Genomic DNA, 11,467 nt, shown 5'->3' with positions numbered 1-11,467 from the left:
CTGACTGTGCTTATTTTTCTTATTTTTCATCATGCATTACTAATGTATTCTTACTTTGTTTAGGAAATACTGCATATATATGTATGTGTCTAGGACTGTGCATATTTTATTTTTCATTGTGTATTATTGATTTATTCTTCTTCATCTTAAGTTTAGGTAATGTTGTGTGTGTGTGTGTGTGTGTGTGTGTGTGTGTGTGTGTGTGTTCTTTAATACTGTAGTGTTATTGCTGTTGTTAGTTTTTTAGGTATTGAGTGTTGTATTTTAATCCCAGGATGTGTCTAGTTTTTAGTATAGGGCAAGGAGTCTTCATTTATTCATTTATTTATTATTATTATTATTATTGGTAGTTGTAGTGGTGGTGGTGATTGTGGTGGTAGTTGTAGTAGTGGCAGTGGTTGTATCATTGTTATCATTGTTATTACTGTTGTGGTTATCATTATTATTATTATCATCATCATTATCTTTACTACTATTATTGATACTGTTATCGTTGTTGCCATTATTTATGTATTTGATTATTTGATTTTTCATCTATGTGATAAACTCTCCTTGATTTAGGGGCTGATTTAATATTGTAACCTACTTGTTTATATTTGAAGGTCGTTTTACATGTTTTTAGTGATTTTTTTTTTTTTTAACGAGTGTGAAATGGAGACTGATGGCGGACGCATGGATATTTGATGCAGCTGAGATTGTGTGCTTCTGGGCGTGTGCAAATCAGCTGAATGGCTTATGTATGTCTATGTTTGTACTATAAGAATTTAACTGTGTGCCACCACACCAAGCATCTCAATTTAAGGATCTTGTGATCTTGTGTGTTCGGCAGAATTCTAAGCAGTAATGTTAGTAAATTTATGGAATGGTTTCCTGCTCTCGTTTATGTCCCGTTACACACACACACACACACACACACACACACACACTTCTTGATAATAATGAGCAAAAATGTCAAATGGTATTCTCACTTGCGGTAACACTGATGGCGGAGAATGACGTAAATTCTAAACGAGTCACAGAGAAGAAAATACGTCATACTCTCCGATTGAAGACCTGCGGGCGAAAATTTTAAAGTAGTGTAAGTGAAAGAGGCCTACAGACAGAAAAAAAAACAGCAAGGAAACAAATTAGGGTGGCGCTGTATGGCGGCGACGCGCTCTAGCGCAGGGACAGCAGCCCAAAACTCACAGATAAATCCGATGTGAGAATGCAAGCGACGCAATGTGCTAAACCAAGTCACGGGAGCAGTCTTCTGAGTTGTGGTCCAAAAAACAGCAGCTGATGATTGTGGAGTTCTTCACCAGGGTTTCAATGCACCCTCCAGCGTTTCCCGGGCTCGTCGTTCTGACCACAAAGGGGAAGAGGTGTTTGAGTCTCTCACACTTCACCTTGGTAACCCGTCGAACTGATACCTCCCGGCGGTGATTGTACCAGGCCGTATGACACATGTCCATGTTGTAGGTCCTGTTGAGAACTGCGAAACTGTTTCTGGGAGCTGGCAAGAGTCGACCGTTGAATGGTCTTTGAGTGAGTGGGAACACATCCTTCTTGTTGTACAGGTATTCGTGGTACCTATGGTCTGAGTCCCAAATATGAGTTGAGTTCTCCTTATAAAAAATGAGGTCCAAGAAAGGCCAGCGCCAATCGATCCCTCCTCGGATAGATTTTGAACCTTTAGCGTACACTTTCCATCGGATGCCCTGGGTTGTGCTCAGTGTGAACTGTGGCGCCAGCTTGCTGAGGGTTTGCTCAACCACAGGTCTGAGGGCATCCGGAAGGAAAAAATCCACGTCGTCATCCCAAGGAATATGCCCATGGTGACGCCACGAGCCCATCAGAGACCCAGAGCAGAGGAAGAAAGTAACGTTAGCTTGCTTCAGAGCTGCATTGAAAGCATCCACAACCGACAGCATTCTCATCAATTCTCTGAAGTTCATGGACGCTTTGAACTTTTGCACATCCTTGTCTGAATTCTGGTCATTAGATCTGGAAGGCAAACAGAGTACTCCGGATTTAAAAGAAGAAGAAGAGTACAGTCTCATATATGGACAGTGACGCTTTTATTAGATTATTTTAAGACACTCGTAGGACCACATCTCGAATACGGAAATGTTATTTGATACCCGCTACATAAAAAGCAATGTTGCAGTTGAGAAAGTTCACAGAGAGGCAACAAGGTTTGCTGTTGGATTGCAGGATAACACGTGTGAAGAAAGACTGAAATTACTTAATTTGCCATCTTTAAAATTTCGTAGAATTAGAGGTGATCTAATAGAAACATATAAAATAGTTAATAGTACTAATAAATCAGACTGAGAGACCTTTTTTCAAACAAACAAATAAACAAATAAGAAATTTCAATGACATAACAGGACTGCCACCAACAAACTATTTATTAAGTATTAAAAGACTAATATTCGGAAAACCTGAACCGGTAAAAAGTATCAGCAAGCTGAAATTCACATATGATGAATGATAAAAATTGTTATCATTACAGGATTACTCCTGAGCAAATGCACTGGAAACTCCAAATGAGTCCAACTGATGTCTTCGTGGACTCGGACACTAAAAAGCCGCGAGGCTTATGAAACGTCCCAAGAACTGAACTGAAGTGGTATTGTTAGATGAAGCATACACATTTCTGGGAAGGAGATCTGAAATTTTATGGTGGCATGGATCCAGATCTGGGAATTAGATCTGGAAATGTTTGGTGAAGGGGAAGCAGAATTCTGGGAAGCGTACCTTGCATTGTTTGGTGAAATAAGGTTCCTGATGATACCAGTCTGATTCTCTTCCTGCCCCCAGCTCCAGAATTGTTGGTCATGAATTTTTTCCCAATGTCTAGATTGCGTCAACAAATACAGCAAAACATAGATGACCATCGCACATCCCAGACACAGGATAAAATAACGCGGCTTGACACAAGAATCCTCACGCTGTTGGGCAGCCATTGCCAACTTCGAAAAAACAACGTAGAGCACGTAACATGAACTTACACAAACAGCCAGTAAGCTCAACCAACTAAACAGAGAGCGCGCATGCTTGCGATGACTGGCGGCGCAGCGCTGTGCACTGAGATATTCATTTCCACAAAATGGCGCGCCCTATCACCACATCACGCGCACTCGTACCAGCAGCTGTTAACTGTCCCAGGTGCTTTGTTGTTGTTGTTGTTGTGTTTTGTTGTGTGTTTTTTTGTTGTTGGTTTTGTTTTGTTTTTTGTTGTTGTTGTTGTTTTCATTTCATTTCATTTTGTTTTATTCTATTTTGATATTGACTGAACTCTTTTTTCCCTCTTGTTTGGTTTCAAAAAATAGATCCGCATGTCTTAGCCCTCTCTCTCTCTCTCTCTTCTGCCCCCAGGGGATTTGGGAGGGTGGTTGGGATGGCGGTGTGGAGGGGGGGGGGGCGGGGGGAGTTCGAGTTTACAGACCTGGTAAAACAGTATATCAGAGCTCTCCCAAACTTTGGTGAATTTTTATTTCTGTTGTTATTACTTCAGTTTAAAATAAGTATACCAGCGCTAAAACTGTATTACGAAAATCGTTTATTTGCTTTTCCTTATCAGCTATCCATTTCACCCGACCCGGACCTTAATATAACTCCTTGCATTTTTCTTTCTCTGATTCAGAATAGGTCTGGCTTTGTTTTATCAAAAATCTGTATTTTTTTCTTCTGTGTTGTTCTCCATTCTGTTGCTCTCTCTCTCTCTCTCTCTCTCTCTCTCTCTCTCTTCCCCAACTGTTCTATTGTCGCAGTCTGATTTTCTTTTTCTGATGCTATTCTTTTCCTCGTTGTGGCATAAGCTATGGTACGTATCAGACCGCGTTTTCAATGAAAGAAATTAAGTCTACAAATAATCGATTTACCGGAAACCCATTGGTCAGTTCCCATTAGATCTATATGGTTGCATCACAATGCTCAGTAGAATATCCAAATATAACATCATCCATTACTCCATTGATTTCGTCAGTATATACTGTTTACTCTCCACAATATGCAGTAAAAATTAAAAATTAAAATAAAAATCCCAGCATATATTATGCTTTGAGGTTTTGCCAAAACTTAGTTTTAAGAGATAGCTAGGTTTACCGAGTGATCCGACTGGTCTTTTGGAAAAATACAAAATTACATTGTGACTGTTATAATAATCACTCTCAGAAGACGAAAAAACTATTGTAGGATATGTCATTTGTTGATGATTTGATACATACGCATGAATGTGTGTATGTGTATGTACGAAAGCTCATTATGGATGGTCGAGCTGACAGATGTTATCAGCTGTTTCATGTTGGTCTGATTTTTATGTAATCACGCTAATTGTGCATGTGATCAGAATATCAGTTTATATTTTGTTTGTTTGCTTGCTTGTTTGTTTGATCTAAGATCTCTTGAAATTGTATTTGAATCCCCCCTGTCACGAGGACTGTGCAGTCAATGACAGTAAAACATCAAAGCGTCAGAGCGTCTCTCTCTCTCTCTCTCTCTCTCTCTCCCTCTCTCTCTCTCTCAGACTCATTTGTTCCTTCAAACAAAACTGGCATTCTGTCATGGAAAGTAAAGAAAAATATAGTTGGTTCTTTTCTTTGAAAAGTATATTTCAACCAGAAACATATCTCAGAATCATTACAGACAAATGGCACAGAATAAATTATGCGAGATTTAGGTTAAGAACTCTGGGGTTTAATGAAAACAGAAGATGGTTTGAACCTGGGACTTCTATACAATCACCATGTCCTCTCTGTGGATACCAAGTGGATGATGAAAAACATTTTCTTTTTCAGTGTGAAATTTATAATACTGTGCGAGAAAAATGCATATTCTTTAAAACAGAGATGGCTAAAAGCCATGATGTTGTTACCGTTTTGTCATGTGATAATGAAATCATAATTAGATCGGTTGCTAAATTCATTGCAGAAGCTCAAACAATGAGACAAAGGTACATAAGTCAGAATAGTATCAACAGCATAGAAGACACTAAATTATAGTTAGTACAGAAGTTGCTATTTTATTTGGACAAAACAGAAAACATAACATTGCATACTTGAGTGTATTGTTGAGGCAGTATGTATTGGTTTGATGGATTTTTGAATGGATGGTCGAGTCAGTCCCCATTCATTTTGATATTTTATTATCATTACATTTTTGTTTTTCTTTAGTTCCGTTTCGTTGATTTTTTGTCAGGATGTGACTTAAGTGTTTCCAAGTATTGCATATTCTCTTGGTTTAAACTGACTGAAGGGTTCAGAGAAAAAAATATAGCTTTTTGTTGTTGTTGTTTTGAAGCTAAAATATATGCATTTATGTTGTTGCCCCCTTGTCAAAAGACCTTTCTTGGCAATGATAATAAATAATTCCAGTGTCCAGTTCCAGTGTCCAATCTCTCTCTCTCTCCGAATGAGTAAACACGTTTGTGTCTGTGAATGTCCATACGCGTGCACTGTTTTGCAGAATGTAAAGTGCTCATAGTGTTTTATCCAAGCTGTAACTTGGTGCGAATGGCAAGTACTATAGGCCTACATGTGAGTGCGGGCATGTGCTCGAGCAAGTGTACTGTATGTGCATAAGGAGGGGAGAATTGGGGGATGGTACGTGCGAGTATGTCTTAGTGCTTTTATATTTTGTGTTCTTACGTGCATGCAAGGATATCCCCCCCCCCCCCCCCCCCCCCCCCCCCCAAAAAAAAAAAAAATCATGAGGACATAATTATGATAAAAGTCTGAAGGAAGGAAGGCTAATACTGACGTCACTGGTTTTGATGTGTCATCTCGTTGTAGTTTGACGTCATTTTTGGGAACAGTATTTTTGCCTCTTTTTTTTCTCTTTTTTTTAAGCGGATCGCTTTCTGTGCAAGAGAAACATTATTTGGTGAACCGTGATGGATTGCTGAGGTGATGGATTGCTGATTTCACCGGAGCTGTTGTCAGCTACCTAGCTTTCAGAACTAGTGGTGGGTAAGCCTGCATGTTTCTGCAGTAATGTCCTATTCAGCTATTGGTATTTCCCATTTTGACACTGTCCATACCATGACTTTGACTGTCGACGGTTTAGCCTCTCCCGAGGCCTGTTCGTGTTTTAAAAAAAAATTTAAAAAAAAAAAAAATGTCACTGAATTGGTTGCATGCGTGGCGAGCGCGGCTGAACCAAATCAGTTGCTCTGACAAGATGGGTTGTACAGACCAGGTAGGCCCCTCCAGTGTTTATCCAGGCGGCTCTTGAAGGCGTTGACTGACGGCGCCAGGACCACGGAGTCTGGGAGACTGTTCCACTGTGTCACCACTCTATTAGAGAAATAGTTCCCCCTGACATCAAGGCGAAAGCGTGGTTTCTGGAGCTTTAAAGCTTTAGACTGGGGTTGATGATAATACTTTCCATGTAGGTTTTAGCGTGTCTACGTGTAGTCAACGTTGTCTTCCAACAAACACGCACTAGATGCACGTGTTAAACATTTCAAAGAACTTTACTGTACGCCGGCTTGAACTGCATATGCTTGCAAACAAATCAGACGACCGTTGTCACTCTTCTGCGCACGCCGTTGCGCACATTATGCGAGTTACCTTTTCTTTTATATTGTGTTACTTTTTTTTTCTTTTGTACTTTAATATTACTTGACAGGTTTGTGGAAATTATTTGCAGACTTAAACCTGACACAATTTGGCTCTTTTGGAACTGGAATAATAAAAGAGAAGATCTCACATGAGGGTCTACCATTTTGAAGCGAGATAAGAGAGCAGAAACACTTGCTTTTGAAAACGAGACGAAATTGTATTTGTTGAGTGTCATTTTATCAGTCAACACACACACACACACACACACACACACACACACACACACGTCTAATATCACTTACAGTGAAAAGACGTTAAACTAAAGAACGAACAGAGAGAGAGAGATGTCAACAGCTGACAGTACCAATGCTATTTCAATGCGAGATTAACGCATACCGTTCGCACGACGCACGCAGTCGTGAATCGCGACCGTCAGATAAATGATTATCGGTTGAAACGTGCTGTGCCTATTTGGTTGTCCTACTTTTGGGGCCTAAAGACACCAGTTCATACATCCTAAATATCATAGAAATCCTTCTGATTTTCGACTTCATCTTCTCTTAGCTTATAGAAATGAACACGCAATTCGAAATCTTGCTAATTACATATACAAAGCATCTAAAAAATCTAGAAATCTAGAAATTGCTGTATCTTGAATGCATACATGTATGTTTATGTATACATGTGTATGCATGTGTATACCTATGGTTGTGAGTATTTGTATATTGGTTCCTGTATACAGGTACGTGAGTGTAGGTGTATACCTATATGTATGTGTACATGTGTCGTGTTTTTTTGTTGTTTGTTTGTTTGTTTTTGTTTGTTTGTTGTTGTTGTTGTTTTGTTTTTTGTTTGTTTTTGTGTTGTTGTTTTTTGCTTGTTTGTTTTTGTTTTGTTTTGTTGTTTTTGTTGTTGTTTTGGGTTTGTTTTGTTTGTTTTTTTTGTTTGTTTCTTTGTTTGTTTGTTTTTTGGGGGGGTTGGTTTTTTTGTTTTTAGCAATTTCCTCGTAACATGAGCGTGTGTACATATGGGAGATAAGATTTGCATAATCTATATTTTGCGATTTCTTTTTGTTTCAAAATATGGTGTACTTATAATAGTTCACAACCCCATCAAATGGGGCTTTCGCCTTACTGAATAAAATTCTGATTCTGATTCAGGTGTGAAAGTTGGAAGTTGACCATGGCTGGCCGTCGTTTTCGCACGCGGTGTTTTTCTGCTAGGTTGTTCCCACTGCGATGTTTCATCTGCTGTCTGGGAATGGGGGTGGTTACCTATGGACTACTGTATATGTTGATGCTGTGGAATCAGGCTGGTCACAGTGGTGTTATCAATACTTTGACCTCGTTTTCTGACAACGATTTGCGAAAGTTCAAAGTGAGCATGAACGACACAGAAATGGAGACCATGATGTCGATTGTGGACGCCTTCAGTGCAGCTATGACGCAAGCTAACGTTACTTTCTTCCTCTACTCTGGGTCCCTGCTGGGCTCGTGGCGTCACCACGGTCTGGTTCCTTGGGATGACGACGTGGACGTGATCCTGCCCGCTGTCCTCAGACCCGTTGTGCAGAAAGCCCTCCGCAAGCTGGAGCCACAGTATGGACTGAGAACATTCGGTGTCCGATGGAAGATGTACGCTGAAAGTTCTCCAAAACCCCACTCAGACATTCAGTGGCGTTGGCCTTATCTGGACATCTGTTTTTACCTGGAGAACTCATCTCATATTTGGGACTTGGACGAACGCTACTACCCCGGGTTCTGGTACAACAAGAACGATGTGTTCCCCCTCACTCAGAGACCATTCCAGGGTCGACTTTTATCAACTCCTAGAAACAGTTTTGCAGTTCTCAACAAGACCCACCACATTGACGAATGTGGACTGCACTGGTTCAGTCACCGCTTTGAGAAGGCCCTAACCAGAGCAGACGTTGCCACGGTGAAGTGTGAGAAACTCAAACACCTCTTCCCCTTTGTGCTTAGAACGACGAGGCCGGGGAGCGCAGGAGGATGCAGTGAAGCCCTGGTGAAGAATGGCACACTTGTCAACTGCTGTTTTGTGGACCACGGCTTGAAAGACTGCTCCAATTTGAAAAAGTGAACACTCGTTTTGGTTTGTTTGTTTTTTGGGTTTTTGTTGTTTTGTGTGTGTGTTTGTGTGTGTGTTTGCCTCTGTGAATGTAAGTTTTATAATAATGGAAGAACTGGTTACTAGCGTTTGGTTCTTTTTTCCTTCATTGTGATGGTGTTTTCATCAACCCGCGTTTTGTTGGGTCTTTTTCAACGATTTACCTGTTGCTGTTCTTTTTTCTTTCTTTCGTTTTTCTTCCAAATAAAATTTCTTTGTTCTTGTTGTTTCCCTGTATTTCGTATCAGTGTTCGCGTGCAGCTGTAGGAAAGCGGGTGGACCACAGCCCTTACCCAGCCGCCATTATCCACAGAGACCTTTCCGGGTGCCCTTAAATTGATTCACAGCGACCTCCCAAGTATCCATCATTCACAGAGACTTTACTCGGGTCTCCGTTATTCACACACACCTCACTGATCGGGTCTCCTTTGTCACAGAGACCTCCCCAGTGTCCATTATTCACAGAGACTTTACTCGGGTCTCCGTTATTCACACACACCTCACTGATCGAGTCTCCTTTGTCACAGAGACCTCCCCAGTGTCCATTATTCACAGAGAATTTACTCGTCTCCGTTATTCACACTGACCTCACTGATCGAGTCTCCTTTGTCACAGAGACCTCCCCAGTGTCCATTATTCACAGGCAGTGGTAGGAATGTTTATCTTCCATGACAAATTCTTCAGTAGCGAATATGTGCAGGCTTCTTGGCATTTGCTCTGTGTGTGTGTGTGTGTGTGTGCAAGGTTTCGTGGTCAGCAAAATCGTAGTTTTTCTTTACTCGGCTGTAGTGCCATAATCTGAGGGCTTGAATCGTAGAAACTATGGACAAATCGTAGTACTAGGCAGGCCTCTGAACAGATGTCTAAATGAGAGAGACAATCGGTGCTTTGAACATGCAGTCATTGATTATTTCACGCCATGTGATGCAAATGAATCTCAGTTTGTTACTGCGGCTACAATTCCCAGATCTAAATAACGTACACTTGAACTGCAGCCATGAAGGGAATCAATCCTTGCTGAGGTAATTTCAGAAACAGGCTCAGTCAATTGCTACAATTTTTTTGTCACAATTGCAACAAAGTGAGTGTTGCGAAGTTTGCAGCCCAGGGCTGAGGCAGAGATGGTAATGGTGATCGCGCGCGCGCGATTGTGCGTGTTTGAGCGCCCATGCCTGCAAGCATGTAACTGTGTGATTTTGTGCGTGCGCGCGCACGCGTGTGTGTGTGTGTGTGTGTGCGCGCGCACGCTCGCTCGTAACTCCCCCCACCCTTCCCACCATGCACGAGCAGGCACAGAAGTGCAACCGTGAGTGATAAATGCGTTGTCAGGTCTGGGTCTCAGTATTCTTTTAATTTTTTGTCAAAAAAACAAAACAAAACGTTATCAATATTATGCTATCACAAAAATATATCATTTTGGTGAACGCACTTTTTATCGCTATATCGCCAGAGAGGGAGGCACTGCGTTTATCCCCCGTAATTTTCAAGACATCGATGCACGCGCAAGTTAACGACACACTGGTTTTGACAAATCTGAATCTAAGTACTTCTCTTACATTTCTGTTTGATTCGACTTTCGTCACGTACAAAATGACGTCACTGAACAAAACCATGACAGAGAAATGAGAGAGCTACCAAGCCACACAAATTTATACATACCGAAAAGTTCCCAAACAAAATTTCTCCATGCCGGAAACTACCAAAACAATTTTTTTTTCCATACTGGAAACTACCCAAAGTCAAGATGTTCTGTGCAGGATTTCATGCAGATGCCGGACTTGCACCCCTATTAATGTGTGTGTGTGTGTGTAACAAATTATGGTTTTGTTTCTTATTCACTCCAGTGGATATTTTAATGTGAACAAAATATTTTGTAACAGCTAATTCATAATTCTGTTGCCCCAATATATTACTAAACTGTGGAATGATCTTCCAGAAGCCAATAGAAGTAACTCAAACTGTTAGCAAATGTAAAAAGACATACTTAACTATTTCAATGTATTCTAATGCTGATGAAAGAAAAAGGAAAATATTCACTGTCACAAGAGGTTGTACAGGGTGAAATGTACACATGTGACTTATCAACATTGTGTGTGTGTGGGGGGGGGGGGGGGGGGGGGGAATGGCGAGAGAAGGGGTATGTGGGTGTGTAATGCGAATGCGCAGTAATAGGGCTGGAAAAGTAATGAGCTGCTCTTTGTGTCCAGAGCTGTGTGAGTAATCTCAGTGTAAAAAGTTGGACTGTCTACAAGCAGAGGCTTGCCGTCGTATCCACTGTCTTCTGAAGTGAGAATTAAGGGGCAGTCATAAACAACACCTGTGGTTAACAGCAGGGTTTCACCCGCCTTATTAAGTGTCTGCATGCACGGACTCACCCCATTAAAATAAAACATTCACAAAAACAAGGTCGAAGCCCTGAATAAATTGACGTTTAATTACATCTGCTAAATCACTTCACACTGGCCCTTATCTACACACACTCTCTCGCTTCTTAAATACCACAAATACATTAGTATGTTTATGCACTTGGTTCCCCCCACCTCCCCTGCACAAAGGCCCCACCGTTTTGACACACATGCACATGTACACACATGCACTCATAGTAAAAATGTTACATGCATATGTGGTAAGCAGTTGAGTTTGCATCATTGTTTGTTTCACTGCCAGCAGTTACGTACCTTCTTGCCCAAGTATTTCAAAGAGAATAAAAATTCTGCAGATGATTTTTGTAAAGTTATTTCTGACGAGGTTCTTATGGTCGAACTTTCACAGGTAATAGTTCATAGCCCTAT

The 11,467-nt window shown here is 40.9% G+C and overlaps 2 protein-coding genes across 2 annotated transcripts; one reads left to right on the top strand and one right to left on the bottom strand.

The window, feature by feature from the left end:
- Window positions 1-1,110: 1,110 nt before the first annotated feature.
- LOC143285694 (uncharacterized) lies at window positions 1,111-2,963 on the bottom strand. The gene is made up of 2 exons (XM_076593095.1): window positions 2,743-2,963; window positions 1,111-1,986 (listed from the first exon to the last, which is right to left on the bottom strand). The coding sequence occupies exons 1-2, from the start codon at window positions 2,949-2,951 to the stop codon at window positions 1,227-1,229; spliced, it is 969 nt and encodes a 322-aa protein (XP_076449210.1). The 5' UTR covers window positions 2,952-2,963; the 3' UTR covers window positions 1,111-1,226.
- Window positions 2,964-7,931: 4,968 nt separating this feature from the next.
- Window positions 7,932-8,648, top strand: LOC143285931 (uncharacterized protein RP688-like). Its single transcript, XM_076593383.1, has one exon. It carries the CDS (start codon window positions 7,932-7,934, stop codon window positions 8,646-8,648), a length of 717 nt encoding a protein of 238 aa, XP_076449498.1.
- Window positions 8,649-11,467: the final 2,819 nt, after the last annotated feature.

The sequence above is a fragment of the Babylonia areolata genome, chromosome 9, assembly GCF_041734735.1.
Source record: "Babylonia areolata isolate BAREFJ2019XMU chromosome 9, ASM4173473v1, whole genome shotgun sequence".
NCBI classification, from domain to species: domain Eukaryota; kingdom Metazoa; phylum Mollusca; class Gastropoda; order Neogastropoda; family Buccinidae; genus Babylonia; species Babylonia areolata.
Note: the sequence above shows the minus strand (reverse complement) of the source record. Positions and strands in the feature narration are given on the sequence as shown.